The sequence below is a fragment of the Musa acuminata genome, chromosome BXJ1-7, assembly GCF_036884655.1.
Source record: "Musa acuminata AAA Group cultivar baxijiao chromosome BXJ1-7, Cavendish_Baxijiao_AAA, whole genome shotgun sequence".
Lineage (NCBI taxonomy): Eukaryota > Viridiplantae > Streptophyta > Magnoliopsida > Zingiberales > Musaceae > Musa > Musa acuminata.
The window spans coordinates 2,911,293-2,930,697 of NC_088333.1; the positions used below are offsets into that span (position 1 = coordinate 2,911,293).

The 19,405-nt window shown below is 38.1% G+C and overlaps 3 protein-coding genes and 1 long non-coding RNA gene across 6 annotated transcripts; 3 read left to right on the forward strand and 1 right to left on the reverse strand.

Annotated features, from left to right (window-relative positions):
- Window positions 1-832: 832 nt before the first annotated feature.
- On the forward strand, window positions 833-3,707 carry LOC103990737 (protein JASON-like). The gene is made up of 7 exons (XM_009409983.3): window positions 833-1,088; window positions 1,174-1,222; window positions 1,325-1,395; window positions 1,922-2,154; window positions 2,258-3,092; window positions 3,173-3,255; window positions 3,333-3,707. Exons 1-7 carry the CDS (start codon window positions 939-941, stop codon window positions 3,370-3,372), a joined length of 1,461 nt encoding a protein of 486 aa, XP_009408258.2. The 5' UTR covers window positions 833-938; the 3' UTR covers window positions 3,373-3,707.
- Window positions 3,708-6,393: 2,686 nt separating this feature from the next.
- On the forward strand, window positions 6,394-8,588 carry LOC135679845 (uncharacterized). Its single transcript, XR_010515346.1, has 2 exons — window positions 6,394-6,925; window positions 7,585-8,588. It is a non-coding gene; the product is annotated as an uncharacterized LOC135679845 (long non-coding RNA).
- A 1,787-nt stretch (window positions 8,589-10,375) lies between these two features.
- Window positions 10,376-14,976, forward strand: LOC135586054 (pentatricopeptide repeat-containing protein At2g35130-like). 2 transcript variants are annotated; one of them, XM_018828860.2, is made up of 8 exons: window positions 10,376-10,524; window positions 11,432-11,625; window positions 12,076-12,308; window positions 12,779-13,028; window positions 13,199-13,344; window positions 13,437-13,642; window positions 13,729-13,853; window positions 14,281-14,976. In XM_018828860.2, coding segments are annotated over exons 1-8 (1,740 nt in total). In that variant the 5' UTR covers window positions 10,376-10,522; the 3' UTR covers window positions 14,865-14,976. The 2 variants fall into 2 exon arrangements, with proteins under 2 accessions (XP_018684405.2, XP_065046831.1); XM_065190759.1 differs by lacking the exon at window positions 10,376-10,524 and adding an exon at window positions 10,531-10,902.
- A 205-nt stretch (window positions 14,977-15,181) lies between these two features.
- On the reverse strand, window positions 15,182-18,956 carry LOC103990739 (14 kDa zinc-binding protein). 2 transcript variants are annotated; one of them, XM_009409984.3, is made up of 6 exons: window positions 18,833-18,956; window positions 18,677-18,778; window positions 18,421-18,507; window positions 18,140-18,287; window positions 15,574-15,691; window positions 15,182-15,490 (listed from the first exon to the last, which is right to left on the reverse strand). In XM_009409984.3, the coding sequence occupies exons 1-6, from the start codon at window positions 18,871-18,873 to the stop codon at window positions 15,423-15,425; spliced, it is 564 nt and encodes a 187-aa protein (XP_009408259.2). In that variant the 5' UTR covers window positions 18,874-18,956; the 3' UTR covers window positions 15,182-15,422. The 2 variants fall into 2 exon arrangements, with proteins under 2 accessions (XP_009408259.2, XP_065046832.1); XM_065190760.1 differs by having other exon boundaries at window positions 18,677-18,911.
- Window positions 18,957-19,405: the final 449 nt, after the last annotated feature.

The window sequence follows — 19,405 nt, forward strand, 5'->3', positions numbered from 1 at the left end:
TTTGCTAATGAAAATATCTTGGAACACTGCTCACCATGTCACCCTAAACCTAGATTACATGCATACAATTCTGTGAAACTAATCCTCTATAAAAAAAATTATAATCAACCATCTTAAATTTGTTTCTAGAAATCTTTGTTGATCAAAAGTTGATTCCTTGTCTCGTAAATTTTATTTTATATTCTGAAAGATCACGAAGAAACGCTTTCAAATTAGTCAAAAGATTAAATAGTTGACTCATAAAATATTTTAATAAAAAAATGATCAAGAGTCAAGTCAAGATAGACGGCATAATCACGGATTCATTGTCAAAATAAAAATTTAAATCTCTAAAAGAATTAAAAATAAAATTCAGTTTTAATGAACAATGATCTTTATCGACCTTCAAGTATATGGTTGATCCTAAATTAAGATCCCATGAGTTGGGCATGGATACACTAATTATTACTATCCAATCTTACCTTTTTTAAAGACAAAAATTCAATTTAAATCTTAATTGTATTACACATTCTATTAAGATAACATTAAAAGCTCAACGTTTCAATTTCCATAATACGTTCTGTAATATTCAACTTTATATTTAAAAACATAATATGTATATATATATATAATGATAAAAATATTAGCAAATAGGGGCATGTAACAAAATATATTAATCTAACTCGGTCCTGAATGAAGAGAATGCCGTGGTGGACCGGTTGATTAGACCGGTCCAGATTTGGAAGCAAATCGGTCCGGTTTTCTCTCTCAATTTTCCCGTTTCCCTCTTAGAAGACCGATTTAAATTTCGAAATCCACTCCCATTCTTCCTCAAATTCCCGTTTCCGGTCGAAACGAAAGCCCTCGACGACGGACGAGAAGAAAGAAGGCGATTGCAAACTCTGATCGCGCAGGGTTTCCGAGGAGTCTCCCGTCATCTCCCTCGATTGCTCCACCCCATGAAGCGCTCCAAGTTCCGCGTCATCGAACAGGTCCTGGGGTTCTTCGAATCCGTGCTGATGAGTTGCTTCTTCGGTTGCTTTCGGATCAAAGATGATGCTCGGAGGAAGACCGATTCATGCGCCAATTCGATCTCCTCCGAGGACAGGGTATGAGATGCTTGTCCGCTCTTTGTTTGTTCGAATCATGTGTCTTTCACTGGTATTTATGGGGTGTTATTATGTGATCTATTAGGTTTGTTTGGTATCAACAAAGGAGCTTGCGTCTGATTCCTTGTTTCGAGGTAAATGTCTGATCCTTGAAAGGAAAGATAGTTATTTTGAATGGTTTGTGGCTTGAATCTCGACTTTAACTTCTCTAACAAATCCTGAACTTTCTCGGTCAGAGCAAGAAGCATATTCGTGTGTCGTGGAGAATATTGAAGAAAGTAGCTTTCAGAAGGATCTTGAGATTCAGGTGTGCAACTGCGATCCCGTTTGTTCTTGAATAGGATTTGTTGCATCGAATCTGCTCACTTTAGACTGATATTGCCATCATGGATTGCAGGTGTGGATGAAGCAGCAAGTCTTGTTTACCATGTCACTAGGCATCAATTTTGCTAGTTTAGTTCAATCACGTACTGATATGAACGCCTCGTGCATGCTTTGGATAGTTGAATTTATTAATTGATTACAATATTATGATTACTTTTACGTATAATTCATGTAAACCAACTACTCTACTTGTACTCTGTTCTTATTAAGAAATGTATTTCATGGCCTTCATGTCGGATTTATTATTGAGGATAATGTTCATGGCCTTGCATTTGAGTCTTTAACTTGTTATGTTATGTTAACCCTATCATATGCATTTGGGTCTTAACTTGTTTTGCTTGATAATTGGCTAAATATCATATTCATATTGCTTTGGTTTATACAACAATCATTTAGTTTTTCAAGTTAACTGAAGAATGACACTATATTTTTTGATGAATTATTGCCAGGCTAAATTTCTAAAGAATTGTGGTGCACTATCAAAAATTCCTGAAGAAATACTGAGAACGCCAAACAAAATATTTTCTCAGGCATCTAAGGATGACTCGTCTCTTAATTTCCCCTTGCGACTTCCTGGATTATATGGAATAGATGATAATTTGGACGAACAGAGTGATCCAAGAGCGCACAGCGTGGAGAAACTGGACGATCGTTTTGGACTGTCAGAAAATGAATTTGAAGGGTAAAATTTTTTCTTCCCTTATAGGTTTAAATATCTACAAGTTCTATTATTTATTTAATTTTAACCTTTAGCGCTGATGATTATACTTCTGAATGTTATGTAGCTCTATCTTAGAGGAACAACAGAAAGCAAGGAAGGTTCTGCAATTTGATGTGACTAAGCATGTATCTCAAGTAGATCCTGCACCGGATCTTGTTAATTTGGATATTTCTCCTTCTCGTGGTGGTAGCAAGCCTCAAACACTTGATTCTAGTGATTCACCCTATCCTACTCCATTGAATTTAACCAATGAAATGCAGACCCCTGGAACAGTTTATCCAGTGAATCTGGATAGTCTTGGAACCGGGAAGCACACCAGGATCCGCACACAATATGTATATCCTGTTTTGAAGCCCGTGGAGAATTTACCTCAGTGGGATGCACTGAGACGAGGCTCTTGCCAGCATGTTCAGTCGGATGATTCCTTTGAGCAGCAGTTGAGTTCCAGAACAGATAGTGTAGAGAGAAGAAAAAAGGTTTTCCTGACTCCAGCTCGTCAGGATTCACAGTTTATCAATTCATGGTTGCTATCTTCCTGTGGAAAGAAAAATCAAGTTGGAGACCGAATCTTTACAGAGAAATCTGTTGACAAGATAATGCCACCTGACTTGACACTAATTTCAAGTGGCAGAGATCGAGTAGACGTTGAACCAGATACTCCAGAGCTCATAATCTCAAGCTTATCTCGGTGGCTGAAGCCTAAGCCTCTTAAAAATAGGAATTTTGATGTTACTGCCTTCATTTCTAATGAACAGTCTTGTCCTGTGATGAATTTTGATGCTGAGAGGCCTATAATCGGAACTGTTGCTGCACATTGGACTGACGACGATGCCTGTTCTAATTCCCACGGGCATTGGAATGGTAATGGAATTCCAAATTCAACAACCAAGTATAAGGAGGTACTTATTCTTTAGTTTTGTTTTACAACAAGTGCTTCGTTGTTACGAAGGTTTAAAATAAATTCTGTTCTCATTATTAGGATCAGCGAGTTAGTTGGCATGCGACGCCTTTCGAAGAAAGATTAGATAAGGTTTTATCTGATGAGAAGCTTTTGCCTCAAAGGTATATTACACCATATGTAATTAAAGCCATCTGTTTGCTTTATTTAGTTTTTCTAATCGCATGCTTATGGTTTTCAGGAAGCTTCTATATAGGGAACCAATAGAGTCAGAGGACTAGTACTGTGGCAACCTAAGAAGATTGAGCATGCTATAGGAGTTTTGAGGAGTCCAATTGTCTTGCAAATTGATAACAGATTGTGGAATTGGGATAGCATATTCTTGCACTCATTCAGCACAACTGCTTGTTCAATCGAGTCTGGATTTACTTTTGTTGTATATTGACATCCTTCAAAAGCTTACTGGTCGGTCAACAAATGTTTACATCTTGGTATCAGGTTAACCTTATTGCTGTTATACTTGACTGCAGTACATCAGAAATTGATGCTGAAGATCTGTATAAACTTGGGCCAAGTTTTATTTATTTATTATTAAAGTTACCAAAATATTTCTGAATTAGGCTTTTTCTAATGTTTCTTGATTTCTCAAGTTAATTTTAAATTCAGATTCTGAGGTTTTGAGTGCAAGTATGGACAGATTCACTCCATATTGATTCGATTACTTGTGTGTGGTTTTCCATTCGTCTTCAGTACAATATGGAATTATGCTGTTGGAAGAAGGATTCTGATGGCTTACGGTGTATCAAATCTTAGTTCCTGTAGTTATACCTAAGTAGATTGCAAGTTGCTCATACTATACACAAGCTTCTAGTCTTTTTTTAATTTTAAATCAGCTTGATCATTCATCAGGCAATCCAATCTAAAATTGTTTTAATGTATCCATAGCTTTTGATGATGATATTAACAAGTTTTGCATGAAACAGTGTGCCGTAACTGCTCAGGCATGCTTTGTTTCTTCATGATTAATTAGCTTTTAGGCTAATTGAAGTTGGATGATTACACATCAAATAATGAATTAAGAAAAATGGTTGACATTTTTTTCAATGCCAAATAATAAATTCATATAGGATACTCTAAATGTACTTGAATGAGATTTTTGCTTCGGTGAAGCTACGAGAATTATTGAGATAATTGTCCTACCCAATTGATATCGATGCTTGTATGAAGGTAAAGTTTGTTGTTTGACATGTTGTTAGCTGTAGGGAAACATGAACAGGCCTTGCTAGGTACCACATCTTAAAAATCTGCAGTCTGTGCAGATATGTTGGTTCATGAATGAAGATTCTTTTCTTTTTTTTTTCTTTCTTCTCTTGCTTTATGTGCTATGAAGGGTTGTAAATTTGGAATTGGATTCATTTTTAAACTTAATCATGTAACAAGGTCATGAACTGGCACTTGATGTATACCAGACCTAAATCTGCAGTTTGTGCAAATGGGTTGAATTCTGGATGAATATTTTCTTTTCGTTTCTCTTGCTCAATATGTTCTGTTTCAAGATGTAGCCTCAGAGAATGCAAATTCTGAATTGTTCAGATAGCTACTCTCTTGTCATTCTTTCACTTGCTGTGGTGTTCAATATCTTAGCAGGAACAGAAGCATTACCTGCAACCTGCATGCTTGAAATTGGATAGCACTCACCATGTATCATGGCACCAGAAGGATTTTTGCCTCTCAGCACAGATCTTGCCATTGAAGCACATACTGTAATAAATAGTTAGACATATATTTATATTACTGTGAAGATAGTACAAAATGAGACTCTTGTCAAGCCACAACATGCCCATTGTAATGCAATTATGTGACCAGGTTACAAAGTTTCTGCATTGATAAATTATCTTTTAGTGACCAGACCAATTTTTCCTAAATGTCAAATTTTATTTTCCAGCATATTGTGAGATATACAGAAATGAAACTATGACAAATATCACATGGTCAAACATTGGCCTTAATGAAGTAAGCTTTGCCAGAACTACCCAGCTAGAGATAACAAGGATGAGAATCCAATGAACTCTCACCACTCCAAATCCAACAAAACCTCAAACATGGTGGAACACAACATATCCTATAAGCCTTAGGTTAGTAGCAAAGGGGTTGGAAGAGGTGAAGTCCCCAAGTCCTTTGTCCACAAAACTCAGCCATAGGAAGGATTAATTTGGCTACAGTACAAAGGGCAGCCATGTGCCTCTCTCTCTCTATTGATCATATGCAGAGGCATGTGGTCCCTCTTTTGAGGGCTTTGCCCATGTCTCTAATGGCTGTCATCTGCATGACACTGGAACCACCCTTGGGAAAAGACAAGCATACATTAATCCATGCACAAGACACTAAGCTAATTGGCATTTGGAGCTTAGATGCTGTCACTGACATTGTTATCTCAATGTCTTTAGGGCGTTCCTGTTAGAAGAAATCTTTCTTTTTGGACACTGGACATGCACAGATGGACTGTTGTCCATAGGAGCTGCTCAAGATAGATGACAAGCTGAACAGAGTATGTTTCAAGAGGGTTTGCATCCATAGATCAATAACAAGCACGACAAGAGCACAAACCAGTACACTATACCATATTTGCTGCTCTACTACTGTTGCTTCTCTCCATCCAGTGTACAAAGCCTTCATGATCATCTTCGATCGTGAGGTCCTCATGTTGTAATCATACGATGTTTGCCTGCGTAGGGGGGAGATGGAAGAACTTGTTTCGTTTCTCTTTTACTGCAAGCATTTAATGAAGTGAACAACATTACACAAAGCCAAACAAGGACAATTTGCTTCAATCAAATGAGAGATGCACTCAGACAGCCAAAGAGGTCCTCACATCTTTGCTCACGTAACTTTGTTTTGCATGATGTCCTCCCCGTCGATGTTGTTCTGTAGTTGCTGCTGCTGATGAAACCAACAAAATCATTCCATCAGCAAAATGGCTACTATTGCTGTAATTTCTAAAACAAGTTTTTGTTATGATGTTGTAGTTGTATCGTCTCGAGGGAAGAACTTTTGTCTGTGTTGTTCAGTTTTTGTCTCGAGTTCGGGTAACGCAGGATCGCGTTAGATCAGTGACGACCAGCGTAAAACTATGTCGGATTGAATATAAGAGGAGTGAGTGTCTGTCGATATCGTTGTTTTGTAGAGAGACCAGAGTCACTGTCACTAGCTGTAGGAAGGGACCGAAAGGCCACCGATAGATAGATACACTGAAGTAATATATTGCAAGAAGAGGGGGATTCTTGGTGACGAGGTGCATTTGTATGAGGATATAGAAGAGTCCTCTGGGCTGCAACCACCATGCATGGCTTGCGATGGAGCAGACTCTCTCATCTGCTTCCTACCTCTACCACCCTGTGGTGGTGGCATGTCAAAGCCCACACTTCTCTTTTTCCCCTCATCAATCTTCTCATTTTTGGTTCTCACACCCTCTTCTCCCCCCCCAGTTCTTGCCTTATAATTCTCTTTGTTGGTGTGAGAGGTTGAAGCTGCCAGCATGATCTGGTCCAGAGTTGTTGTTTCATGGTTTAGACTTTAGAGCTCCCATAAGCATTAGCTGTAGGAAGATTACTCAGCCTGATCATGGTGATGGGATCAAAACCAGTAGATTTTAGATTAGCTTCCATTCCACCATGAGAGAGTGAGGAAGAAAGAGAAAGATGACCAGTTGGTTGGACTCCATCAGATCATCTGGCAGTTTCAATCACTCACTCACCAACAGAAGGTTTCACTTTCTGGTTCTCTTCATGACAGGCTGAATGCTTGCTCATAATTTGCAGAGAAAGCTCACAAAAGGTACAAACTATCTGCAAAAGTATTCTCAATCTTTTTCTTCTTTTGATTTCTTTTTACATACATACATACATATCAAGCTGTTGATTTTTCCATCCTCACCATTCTCTGTCAGCAATGAATCATAATTGAAGTTAATATACAGTCAAGATTCATGCATGTATACACATTAGCAACAGATCCACCAAATCACATCTCTGATACAGACAGACTATAGGGTTGGATGAAAACTCTGTGCTCTGTTCCATGGTTTAGAGAATAGAATAGGATGAGACAGAAGGCATATTAGTACACAGGTAAATTTTGGTGGTGTCCACTCATGCCCACATATGACAGAATGTAATGGACATGTATAAAAAATAACACCATTCCATATTGTTGAAATCTCATCACTGGTGTTTCAGAATTCTAGTCAGACACTATCATCACCATATCCATCAGTCTGCCCCCATCAGATTTTGACACCACATATATGTAGCTGTGAATTCATTACAATTTTATCCGGGGGGACGATATTATAATGATACATAAGACCTAAAGGTAAGGTATTTGAGTAGTATCAGGTGAACATTCATGTTTTAGTAGATCACACAAGTTTTACTCATTGTTAGAATGCAGATGAGTCTCTGCATACATGTAAATTATACTAAACAATCTTACAGATCCAATTTGGCGGTGAGAGAAGCTACTTTCATTGTTGTCAGCAAACTAAAATGCTATTGGACTCCATGACCATCAGCACTATCACACAGTGGTTGGAGCAGCATAAAGGGAGTAAGTGAATTACTACTCACTTCAGTAATCATACACAGTTTTCTTGGCAATTGTTTTTGTGTTCAGCTTCTGAACCTGAAGAACAAGCAGAAGATTAATTCAGAATGTCTTGCCTAATAGTCCAAAATTGTGACTGTTATCCTAGCTGGCCTTCTAACCCCATTGTCTTCTCAATAAGATCATAAACTTTTGGTACCCAAAAGATTTGACATATGGTTGACCTCCCTGCTGACCCTGGCTTCTCAATGTATCAGCATAACAATCTGTAAGACACTCTCCTGATCCTTGTTTTTTTTCACTTGGGAAGTTCCAAGGACTTGGATCAGTGAGTAATCTCTCCTAGCATTCTCCAGGAAGAAAAGACAAATTGAAGGTCCTGATAGTGATCCAAATCCTTGTGTATCATGGTGTCTAAATATTTCGAAGAAACGCGGAAAAATATTGTTCTCCCAATGCAGCCAGTTTCAGTTTTGAGTCTAGGTTGAGTCAGGTGAGGTAAGGATCGAGGTGATTAGGAGTGAGTTGGACTGGTTTGTGAAACTAATGTGTTCTTATATTTTTGCAGCAATCTTTAAATGAAGGAAATGGATAATTAATCCAATACAAAATGGTTCATCTGAAGAAAGATTAGGCAATGCAGATGAAAATGAAGCAGAAGACACATACATAATTAAAGCATGAGACAACAACCTTTTTCCTGGATACACAAAGATCTGCTGTTTGTTGTGTATGCTGCATATGCAGCAGCATTCTGCAAGAAAATATTAATGCTTATATTCCATTGGCAGACATTGCTGCATCAACTGTGGCAGTTCTACTGTTCCTCATAATGCTAGCAATTCATGTGTTTCTCAAAAGAAAAACAATCCATGTGCCTTTGTTTGCTGCTTCAGTTCCTTCCACAATGCCATGGTTTCCCTGCTGAAATCACACAGGTGGATTTATTCTGCACCTTTTTTTCTAGTTATGGATAGTAAATAGGAAACCACAAAACCTAGAGAACAACCAACATACTGCAAGGACATCCTGCTCATCAACCCCATCCCTACCAGATGAACTGATGAGCTTCCTCCACATCCACAACAATAAGCCAACTCAGAAGAACATCATTCTATTGCTTAAAAGAAAGCTCTGATCTTTCTTTTGCTACATTGGCAATTCACTGTGACTTAGTTATGATGATACTCGATCACACTTTAACTTGGAATTATGTGTGTTGAGTGAAGGAAGAAAGAGAACAAAAATATAGAAGAAGACCAATAGATCTCAGTTTCTCATCCATGTTTTAAGCTTCTCATTGGGAACATGAGATCAATCTTGCACAAGGGTCGGATGAACAAGAAAACAGAACTCTTTAACACCAACCAGAACAAGTTTCAGAATATTAGGAAGAAGGATGGTGAGGACACATGAATTCAGCTAAAAATTCAGGCCTGAATGAAATGTCAGCATCATGATGTCTCAAGAATGTCGTGTTCTTCTCCTTGGATACATGTTGGCAAAGAGCATGAAGGGACATGTGTGTGGTAGGAGTTGGTGCAACAGGTCTTGATAACACCACCAATTAACCCTAAGCAAGCATGTGCTTTGCCCCTCCTTGCCTCACAAAGCCACTGCAACCCACAGACTCCTTTCGCTACCAAAAGATGTTGATGTTTCATCTCAGAAACAAAAGCGTCTTCGTTTTTCTACTCACTCATCACTGATTGTTGCGGTTTGGTTTGGTTTCCATCACCATAGCCTAAATGATTCGGACAGTCGCAATATGTTGCCAGTGGCTGCACATCTCCACCTTATCTTCGTCGTCTCCCACCCACCCATCCATCAATCTACCATCGGATGGCTGCTGCCCGTCTTCCCTTTTCCTTCCTTCCTCCTTCATCCTCTTCCTCTTCCTCTTCATTCTAATCGATACTGGTCTGGTCTTGCTTACCATCATTACTGCAGCGTTCATCAGCTTCGGGTACCAACCTGCAGGATCTTGGCAAGCAAGATACAGAGATTACAGTGAGCATCACGCTGACACCAACCTGTGCATTTCTAGATGCAGATAATTGTAGCCATTATCGAATGGTTCTTGTGATAAGCATCTGTCACAAGAACACACATACTGTAGAGGATGATCACCAAGAGGCAAAGCATATTCAATGGCTCTGACAGGTGACAAAAAAAGTTTTCAGGATCATCCTATTGAATTGATGATGACGAGGAACTGAAGTGTTGAATGAAAAGAAGAAGTCTTCCTTCTTCTTTCTTCTGCTTGATTAACAAAATCTTCAAAGATGGTCAACTCCAGATTACTTCACCTGTCGTGGGCTAATTCTTCCTTCCTTGTGTGTTCTTACTGGGCTACTACTATGTTCCCACTGCATCAACCAATCACAGTGCTTTTGATCTTAATCATTTTGATGTAAAATGTAACATGTATAGAGCATATATATATATATATAATGTAATAATAAAATGTAAGATATATATATATATATATATATATATATATATCTTTGGAAAAAGTTGACTTTTTTATTTGGGATTTGGAAGAATCATATTCAGATTTTTTTGGACATTTTTTGTGATTAATTAAACAAAGAAAAAGAACAGGAAAAAAAGGAAGCCTTACGAAGCACAAACGAACAAAAGAAACGAGAATGCTTCCGCATTCAGATATTGTTGGAGACATTCTCGATCGTTCGTCTCTTATCACACGCTCTCTCGCTCTCTCTCTCTCTCTCTCTCTCTCCTCGGTATCACCTTCCCACATATCGATATGGGAACGTGCAATTGATTTTTGCTTCTTTGGCTCCCTTCACAAGCTCGGTATCATCCATGTCAGTCGCTTCTCCTCCATGATTCTTCACATTCTTTTTCTCGTTTTGACGTTGGATTACGTCTGAAGCGGAGCGGGGGAGAAAAATGTCGCCTTTTTGCGCTTTAATCTTTTCTTTCATTGTTGATGTTGCTTCCACTGATGGTCACTTTGTGGCCGGCGACACTGCGGTTTTCTTCTGATGAAGCTCTTACGACGAGTCTGTCGAGCATTTTGGGATTAGTTTATGTTTAGTGTCATGCACGATCTGTCTGCGCGGAATGTGTTCTCGAGGTGGAATCTTTGTCGTGAAAACAATACAAAAAGGGCTATTTTGCCCTCTTTTATTGGGTAAATAAGCCATCAGCTTGCGTTGGGAACGGCTACCTTAATAATAGCTGTAAGGTGATCGATCCCTTAGCTCTGAAATTATGGGGGGTCAAGACATGATTAAGAGGTTGAAGAACCCTTGTCGATGATTTGCTTGGGCCTTGCAAATGAGAACCGGACCCTTTTTGCTTTAGATTTTATGCTCTTTCGAACATAGAAAGCAGGAACATTTGTCTTTTGTCTTCTTGTAAAGATTTGTAATTCTTTAGTTGAGACTGTGGGAAGCAGAGTTCGGGCTAGAAAACAGAGAACATTAGCTCTCTGTGCTGCAGTATAGGATCATGGCCCTGTGGCCTGGTGCTGCATACTGGTTCAGAAATCATGGTATCTTATTATCTAGTTAACAGAAGATATGATATTGGTAATATGGTTTCTTAAGTCTAAGATCTTCAAATTGTTGATATCTAGTTTACCAACTTTCTGTAATGCCCTATTATGGAAATGGGTTATCCTCTAGAAAGCTTATTTCATGGACTATCAAAGTATTTGGAGTCAGTCTGTTTAATTATGATTTGTTTTCTTGGTACCCTTTCTTGTAGGTTTACCATTGAGGCTGTCTTGTATGGTCCATTTCCAAGATCAAGATTCAGCGTAAGTGGCTCCGAAAGGACTTTAAGACAAAGAGGCAAGGATCCCAGCATCACTCTTGGGGAAGAGAGAAAACAGAATATTTTTCTTGACAAACGCGGGAAATGGAGAATCTCTAATCCCAAAAAGTTGTCCAGGAAAAAGGGTATGACAATATATTTTCTGCAACCGAGAAAACAATCACTGTAAAACTGTTATATCTTAATTTTGCAACCTTGCATACCACAAAGCTCCTTTCGTTTGTACAACTATATAGTTTTCTAGTTTAGTGTACCTCAGAAACACCTAATTCTGATATTATTTTGGGGCAAGATGTTGGTGAATTGCCCAATGCAGTGGCATCAAATTAATTGGTACATGATAACTTTCGAAGTCACAGCAGTTTAACCTGATTGATAGAAGCTACTTGGAGTAGCCAATAAAATTTCACTGGACTTTTGGATAGAACTTCTCACATGTACATAAATTTATATTTATGTGCCTTTTTAGTAATAGTTAAATTTGATTTCATTGTGTTCTTGACAAGCTTAGTTTAAGTTCAAATCGCAAACATTTTCGTAACAATTAGCACTACATTAATCTTTTTTCTTATTAGGTGGTTCGCTAAGGGGACGGGGATGGAAATATGGATCTGGTTTTGTAGATGGAGTTTTCCCTGTCCTGAGTCCCATGGCTCAGCAGATTCTAAAGTTTGTACAGAGGGAATCCGATGCTGCCAAAATTTGGGCTTCGCTTGACACTCTCCCTCCTACTCATAATTTGTGGGATGATCTTATTAGTATATCTGTTCAGCTTCGTCTCAACAAACATTGGGATCCTATTATCTCCGTAAGGATCATCTTCCATTTTGTTATTGAAACTCTCGTTTTCACTCATTTCACCTGTGAATTAATGATGCGTTAGATACATATTTGTTCATGTTGTCCAAACCTCCTCCTTACTTTTTCATAGTTATTCAGTATTTTTTCTGATTTGGTTGGTCACCTGGTCACCGTTTAATTGACATTCTACTTTCGAGGACAGTGTGTCAGCTCCTGGTACATATTCTGATGTATACTCTGGATCAAAAATTCGTAGTCCCAGAAGGGCTGCTGGATTGGATTCCAATTTTGAATCAATTAGCCCATGTACACGAGTAGTTCTTTTGTTAGTCAGAAACAATGTCCTGTGTATTTAATATATGCCGAATATATCTAAATTCTTGTTCTTTTGATCACACATCACAAAGGTCTTTACATATTTGCTTTTCTTTTCTGTTCATGTCTGAAGGTTTAACTTCTTGGAATTGTCATATCTAGGTCTGCGAGTGGATACTGTACAAGAGTTCCTTCCATCCGGATGTACTGTGCTACAACTTGCTTATAGATGCATATGGCCAGAAGTTGCAACACAAGAAGGCAGAGTCAGTTTACTTGCAGCTTCTTGAAGCTCACTGCATCCCAACCGAGGATACTTATGCTCTTCTCTTGAGGGCTTACTGCACATGTGGATTGCTTGAGAAGTGTGAGGCTGTCCTTACTGAGATGCGAAAGAATGGCACTCCTCCGGGTACATCCCTTCTTAGATGATATCCTTTTGGCACTGAATTATAACACTTGGATGCTCTAGATTGTTTTCGGAGGTATTTGCATATTGCTCAATTTGTATTTGTTCTGTAAAGATCTTCTGAAAGCTATGAAGTCACGAGTTTATGCAGAAAGAGCATCAATTTTGGTCAGGTGCGGTTGTATATAATGCATACATGGATGGGTTGTTAAAGGGAAGGAACACTGTAAAGGCTGTGGAGATCTTTCGGAGGATGAAGAGTGATCAGTGCCGGCCATCTACAGACACATACACAATGATGATTAACCTGTATGGGAAGGTAATGTTTCGGTGCGTCAATTTGTTTATCCGATGCATGCAAATCCATCCCTTTCTCGTATATTTTTGATGGATTTATTCTTGCAATGGCAGGCTAATCAATCAGCTATTGCCTTAAAGGTTTTTGATGAAATGAAAACTGAGAAGTGCAAGCCAAATATATGTACATATACTGCTTTGGTCAATGCATTTGCAAGAGATGGACTTTGTGAGAAGGCAGAAGAAATATTTGAGGAGCTACAAGAAGCTGGACATGAGCCTGATGTTTATGCATATAATGCCCTCATGGAAGCATACAGGTAAAATTGATGAACTTAAGATGATCCTCTGTAATTAGAGTCAATGATCATGCAGTCAGTGAGCCTATGAGTTTCCGATACAAAAGCCGTGCAGGTTTTCCATTTGGTTCCTATGAGATCTTCACTCTGATGCAACACATGGGATGTGAACCAGACACAGCTTCATACAACATTATGGTTGATGCATTTGGAAGAGCTGGTCTTCATGAAGGTAAGAGCATTTTTCTTGATAGTGGCATATGTTATGAGTTCTTCCTTTATTTTGTTGTGGTGTCTAACAACATAGATTATGCTTACACAATTACATATATACGACGAATGATAAATTGTTTCGGATGGAATAATTTACTTGTGGTCTCCATGCTGGATAGTAGCTGCAATTGGGAACTAATTTTGTTCATTATTAATCATTTGTTTCATTTCCTAATTCTAATATACATCTGCAATCAACAAGCTTCTTGGTCATTGTTATCACTCTGCGCTCCAACATTCCTTGATGCATTGAAGTAATGGAAAATAATCAACTTACTTTATTACTTGGAAGAACTAAACGAATTTACTATGCATCTATAGGCTTTTAAGCTTTTAGATGGATTGGTGGTGACGGAAATTTTATACTTGTCACAACTTTTCTGCAGAAGCCGAGGCTGTGTTTGAAGAACTGAAGCAACAAGGCATGACACCAACCATGAAGTCTCACATGCTGCTCCTTTCAGCCTACTCAAAGGCAGGAAACATCCCCAAATGCGAGTTCATCATGAACCAGATGCACAAATCTGGTCTCAAGCCCGACACCTTCGCGCTGAACTCGATGCTGAATGCCTATGGCAGGGTCGGTCGCTTTGAGAAGATGGAAGAAGTGCTGACCGCAATGGAGAACAGTCGGTTAGAAGGGGACATCAGCACCTACAACATCTTGATCAACATCTACGGTCGGGCGGGATTCCTCAGCAGAATGGAGGAGCTCTTTCGGTCCCTTACGAGCAGGGGACTGAAAGCTGATGTGGTGACATGGACTTCGAAGATGAGCGCATATGCACGGAAGAAGCAGTACAAGAGATGCTTGGAGATCTTCGAAGAGATGATTGATGCGGGCTGCTATCCCGATGGAGGGACCGCCAAAGTGCTGCTCGCATCTTGTACCACGGACGAGCAGATCGAGCAAGTTACTACTGTAATTAGATCAATGCACAAGGAGGCAAGGAATGTGTTTGATATATGACAGTTTAATCCAGTAATCCATGAGATATATGCACACTGTAATGACACTACAGACAGTTTCTCCTCTTGTTCACGAACTCAAATCAAATTTGAGTTGGATCCATTTAAACATAGATTGCTTTGTGGGGGTAAGACTAGGTATTTTGATCCTTTTCCAGATCCCGTATTGACGACAACATAGATAGCTTCTGACAGCATTGGCAAGAACAATATCCATTTCCTAAGCTCTGCATGGGGACATGTTTCAACAACTAAGAGAGAAGGCATCATCCATTCAACAGTTCTATGGAGAGCAAACTAGAAAAGGCAAGCATACACTTCCACGGAAAACAGTTTCACATCTCTGTAGATCATTTTGCAAAGGTTCACTAAGTAAACATGAAGAACAACTTATTATGGGTATTAACATTTTGATAGTCTCCAGCCATTGGACTGAACAGAGCATGGCTTTAGCAATAACATACTGATATCTCATGATACCAACCATAAAGAACATAAAATCGGAAGACAAGTTTAGAAGAAGATAATGAGCAAGGAAGCATCTATAGCAGCAGTGGAGTTATCCAGGAGGCCATTTCAACTGCCTTCCACCAAGTACATGCAAATGTAGATGATAGACTGATTGACCTGAAAGCAGAATGACATGATCATGATGCTGCGGACAAGCCATAGATATCAACAATCTGTAAAGAAAGATTGGAGAGACTTACATGCTTCAGGACCGTTGTTGATAACAACACGGAAACCATCTACTATACCTTCCTTCTCAGCCACTAGTTTTGCAGCAAATAGAAGATGACCTAATACCTCAGCATGCCTCGGTTCAGCCTGAACAAGCTCGTGAACATGTTTAAACATGCAGCCGGGATAGAAGCTTATCGAGACAATACATAGATAAAAATTAAAAAAGACAATCACATGTTTAAAAAATTCTGCTTCAGCACCTCAGAGAATAAAAAATCAATCTTGAAATAAATTAGTTCGACAACATATACTCAACACATGATACAAGAAATTGCTATCCATCCTTCAATGTGATTCATTGCTTTTATATACCAAAGTATCAAAACTGTTCAACAAAATAAAAGGTAAAGAAATAGGTCAAGCAGTTAAGTAAGCAGTCAGTCGGGTTGTTACTAATTTCTAAAGAAGTGGTGACCGATAAAATGAAAGGCAACATGATGATGTCCACCTATGTTAATTTATTAAATGCAGATTATCTGTATAGTCCTTGTTCAATTAGATGTTTCATGGTCTGATGTCTGCAAGTGTATGCCCTTTAACCTTCTAACAATCAAGAGTAGCATGGCACCAAGCATCTAGCAACTAGAACCCAATTGCTTTGATGTAGAAACTAGAAAGTAATAATTTTAGTTAATTGTGGCACATATAAACTCAAAAAAGTGGTCGTTGATTGGCTCGTAATATACACCTTTTTACCTTCATTTGAAGCAATAAATCTTATAAAACACAATATAAAACAACATGGACACAGTAATTATTGTAACTTTATACTTCTTACATTGTAGCAATCTCTGATCGATCATACTGTATAAAACTCAAAAGGAGCATCACTACCATTTGTGTGACTAACAAATTCAGCAAGTGGTAACTTAAAAGTTATCAATTACCTACATATCACCAATACCCCATATATATGCTAAAGCTTTATGTATATGATGTAAGTGTTCAACCTACGTGCGATATATTAAATATGTACGGTACAATAGTCGTAATATGTTTGAACTTTCAAACATGTGTTGAATACGGTCTGATAAACATCATTGCAGACACAAACATTTGAAATTGTTACGCACCCTGCAGATGTTAAAGCTTTATGTATATGATTTAAGTGTCCAACCTATGTGTGATATATTAAACTTGTATGGTACAATGGTCGTAATATGTTGAACTTTCAAACATGTGTCAAATACTGTCTGATAAATGTCATTGGCAGAGACACAAAAATTTGAAATTGTTATGCCTCGTAGATGCAGTATGTGGGCCAGCGACTAAGGAAGGCATTTATATATCATAACAAGTCAAAAAACCTGGCTCAAAGACAAGTATCAGATGAGCATAGAAATATGTTTCTAAACAAACTTGAACTGCAAAAACTGACATAAAAAAATTGACAAGTCAAGGAAAATAGTTTTTTCTATCTTTAAGTTATGCACAAAATTCAGGAGCCTCTAGGAGAGTCATAACAAAAAATATATTGAACAACACGGTAATTTATAAACTTAGAGAATAACAACACATGGGCTAAAATTCAACGGTACAGTATTATGATTTTGTCATCCGCAATTTAATGGTGCAGGAAACTATACTGTGTGGATAAAGGAGTTGTAGATGCAGAATGCCAAGCTCCCAGTTATAAAAAATATATCAGGAGGTTAATGTCCCAGTGTATTAGTATTCTATTCTCATAAATAATTGTGGAAACAAGTAATTCACAATGATCTTAGGGGCTTAACAAAGAAGATGGGATGACATGTTACCAAAAACCATTGAAGTAGGATATTTGTTCCTTGCATGAGAAATGAAGGAACAGATTTGTTTACAGGATTCATTGGAAAACCTCTCAAAAGATTATTGATTATAGCTATTCCCTGTTCATGCTGTCTTGAAATATATCATCTAGTTTGACAGTGGCTTTATCAGAGATTTATTCCAAACCTTCTAGTTAAGTTGCTCCAGTATTCTTGTATCTAGATCATCTTAATGAGCTCTTATGACTACTTACAGCTGTTATTACAGCAAAGTGTATGGAAAAATTCAGATTGAGGTCTCTAAAGTCTCATTAGTAAAAGATCTAAACCAAGGCAATGGTTAACTAAATCAGAGGCACTCGGTATATGTTGTTTTCTGTTTCTTCTGTCTATGTGAGTACTAGTATTGTTTTTTCTAACTGCAGAATTTACTATTAGAACATATCAAGCAATAATAGAGTATTTATATAGCCGACTAAGAAAGCATTTTACTGTTTCTGGTACCACAGAAGCACTGTTTTTCCGGATCTCATAGTAGACCATCTTCAGAAAACTTCTGTTGCCAAGATAGAGTATAAAGGCTTTTAAGAAACATCAAGAGTTCTCCATTTTCATATATGCTTAACATAAGCGATAAACGAAATATATGCATAAGTGGGAAAATTTTGTATACTGTTGTCCTGGCAAGTAGCAATTCAGTAAATGTTTGTAATAGGTCAAGAGCATTACTTTCTTTATCTTATAAATTAAAAGAATAAAAATCAGGACGGGCGATCAAAGGCACCTTTCCAAGTTGGGTCAATCCATCCCTTATCTTTGGAATCACCAGAATGTGAACTGGAGCTTGAGGGTTAACATCTCGAAACGCCAATACCTTGTCATCTTCGTAAACAATTGTGGACGGAATCTCCTTTGCTATTATCTTATCAAATCTAAACAAGAAAAAAGAAAGATAGATACATTAATTATCTAATGTTAAATCAGTCAACTATGTAAAAAGAGTAGGACATCAAGCCACTGCAAGATGTAATTTTTATCCAGCAAGGAACAGTATCCATCTTATACATGGTTGGAGCTCCAGTATCCGCAATCTCGGCAGCTGCTTTGGCAGCAGCCTCTTCATCGCCCGAGGCAGCATTACGGCACATAAACCTGACTCGTTGTACCAAACAAAAAGGGTAAGAAATTTTCACAGGCACCAAAGAATTTCTCGATCGTCATTGCACAACACGTAAATGTGTGCCAAGATTGCACTTTTGAGTAGCATACAGCCAAATCCGGCAATGAGAGATGAAAGGAAAGATTGCAAGAGATCTCGAACCTGCGAAGGCGAAGAAGGGCGGGCGGAGGCCGGGCGAGGTTGATGGATGATGGATTTGGTAGGGGTTTTGGGAACACATGGCCTCGTAGCGCACGAGAACGCCTGCCAACATCGATGTGAGAGAAAGAAGAAGAACGAGAGAGAGAGAGAGAGTACCGAAGAAGAGAGGATGTTGTCAAGGCTGCGGTGGAGGCCATGGCAGCGAGCAAGAACGCTTCCTCGCTCTAACAAAGGCTTGGATCGGATCACCCAATTCGTGTAGGGGAAATGTCTATACTACCCTTTAGATTGCAGATTACTCTTTTGCAACTCTTTTTGTTATTTATAGTCTCATAAGAAGAAGTCGACGATTCCTAATGTTATTCTTTTATAAATAAATAGACGTATAAATCCTTAATTTTATTTTTTATTTGTTATATATATATATATATATATATATTTGAGGTGATATAAAGTGATGGAAAAAAATAGATGATAGAAATAAGGTGAGCCGAAGAACAAAGAGGAGGAGATGAAAATTAATTTTTATTGTTTGTTATAATAATTTAATATTTTTAGGATTACATAAATTCTATAATGTTCCTCTAGATATTATGTTGTAGGTCAATTATATTAATGTAAAAATTATATTCTACGTCTTTATAAACTACTATGTGATGGGAAGAGTAGACGATAATAAAGATTATAAATAATAAGAAGAAGGGTTTAAATAGTAAGCCCCTTTAGATT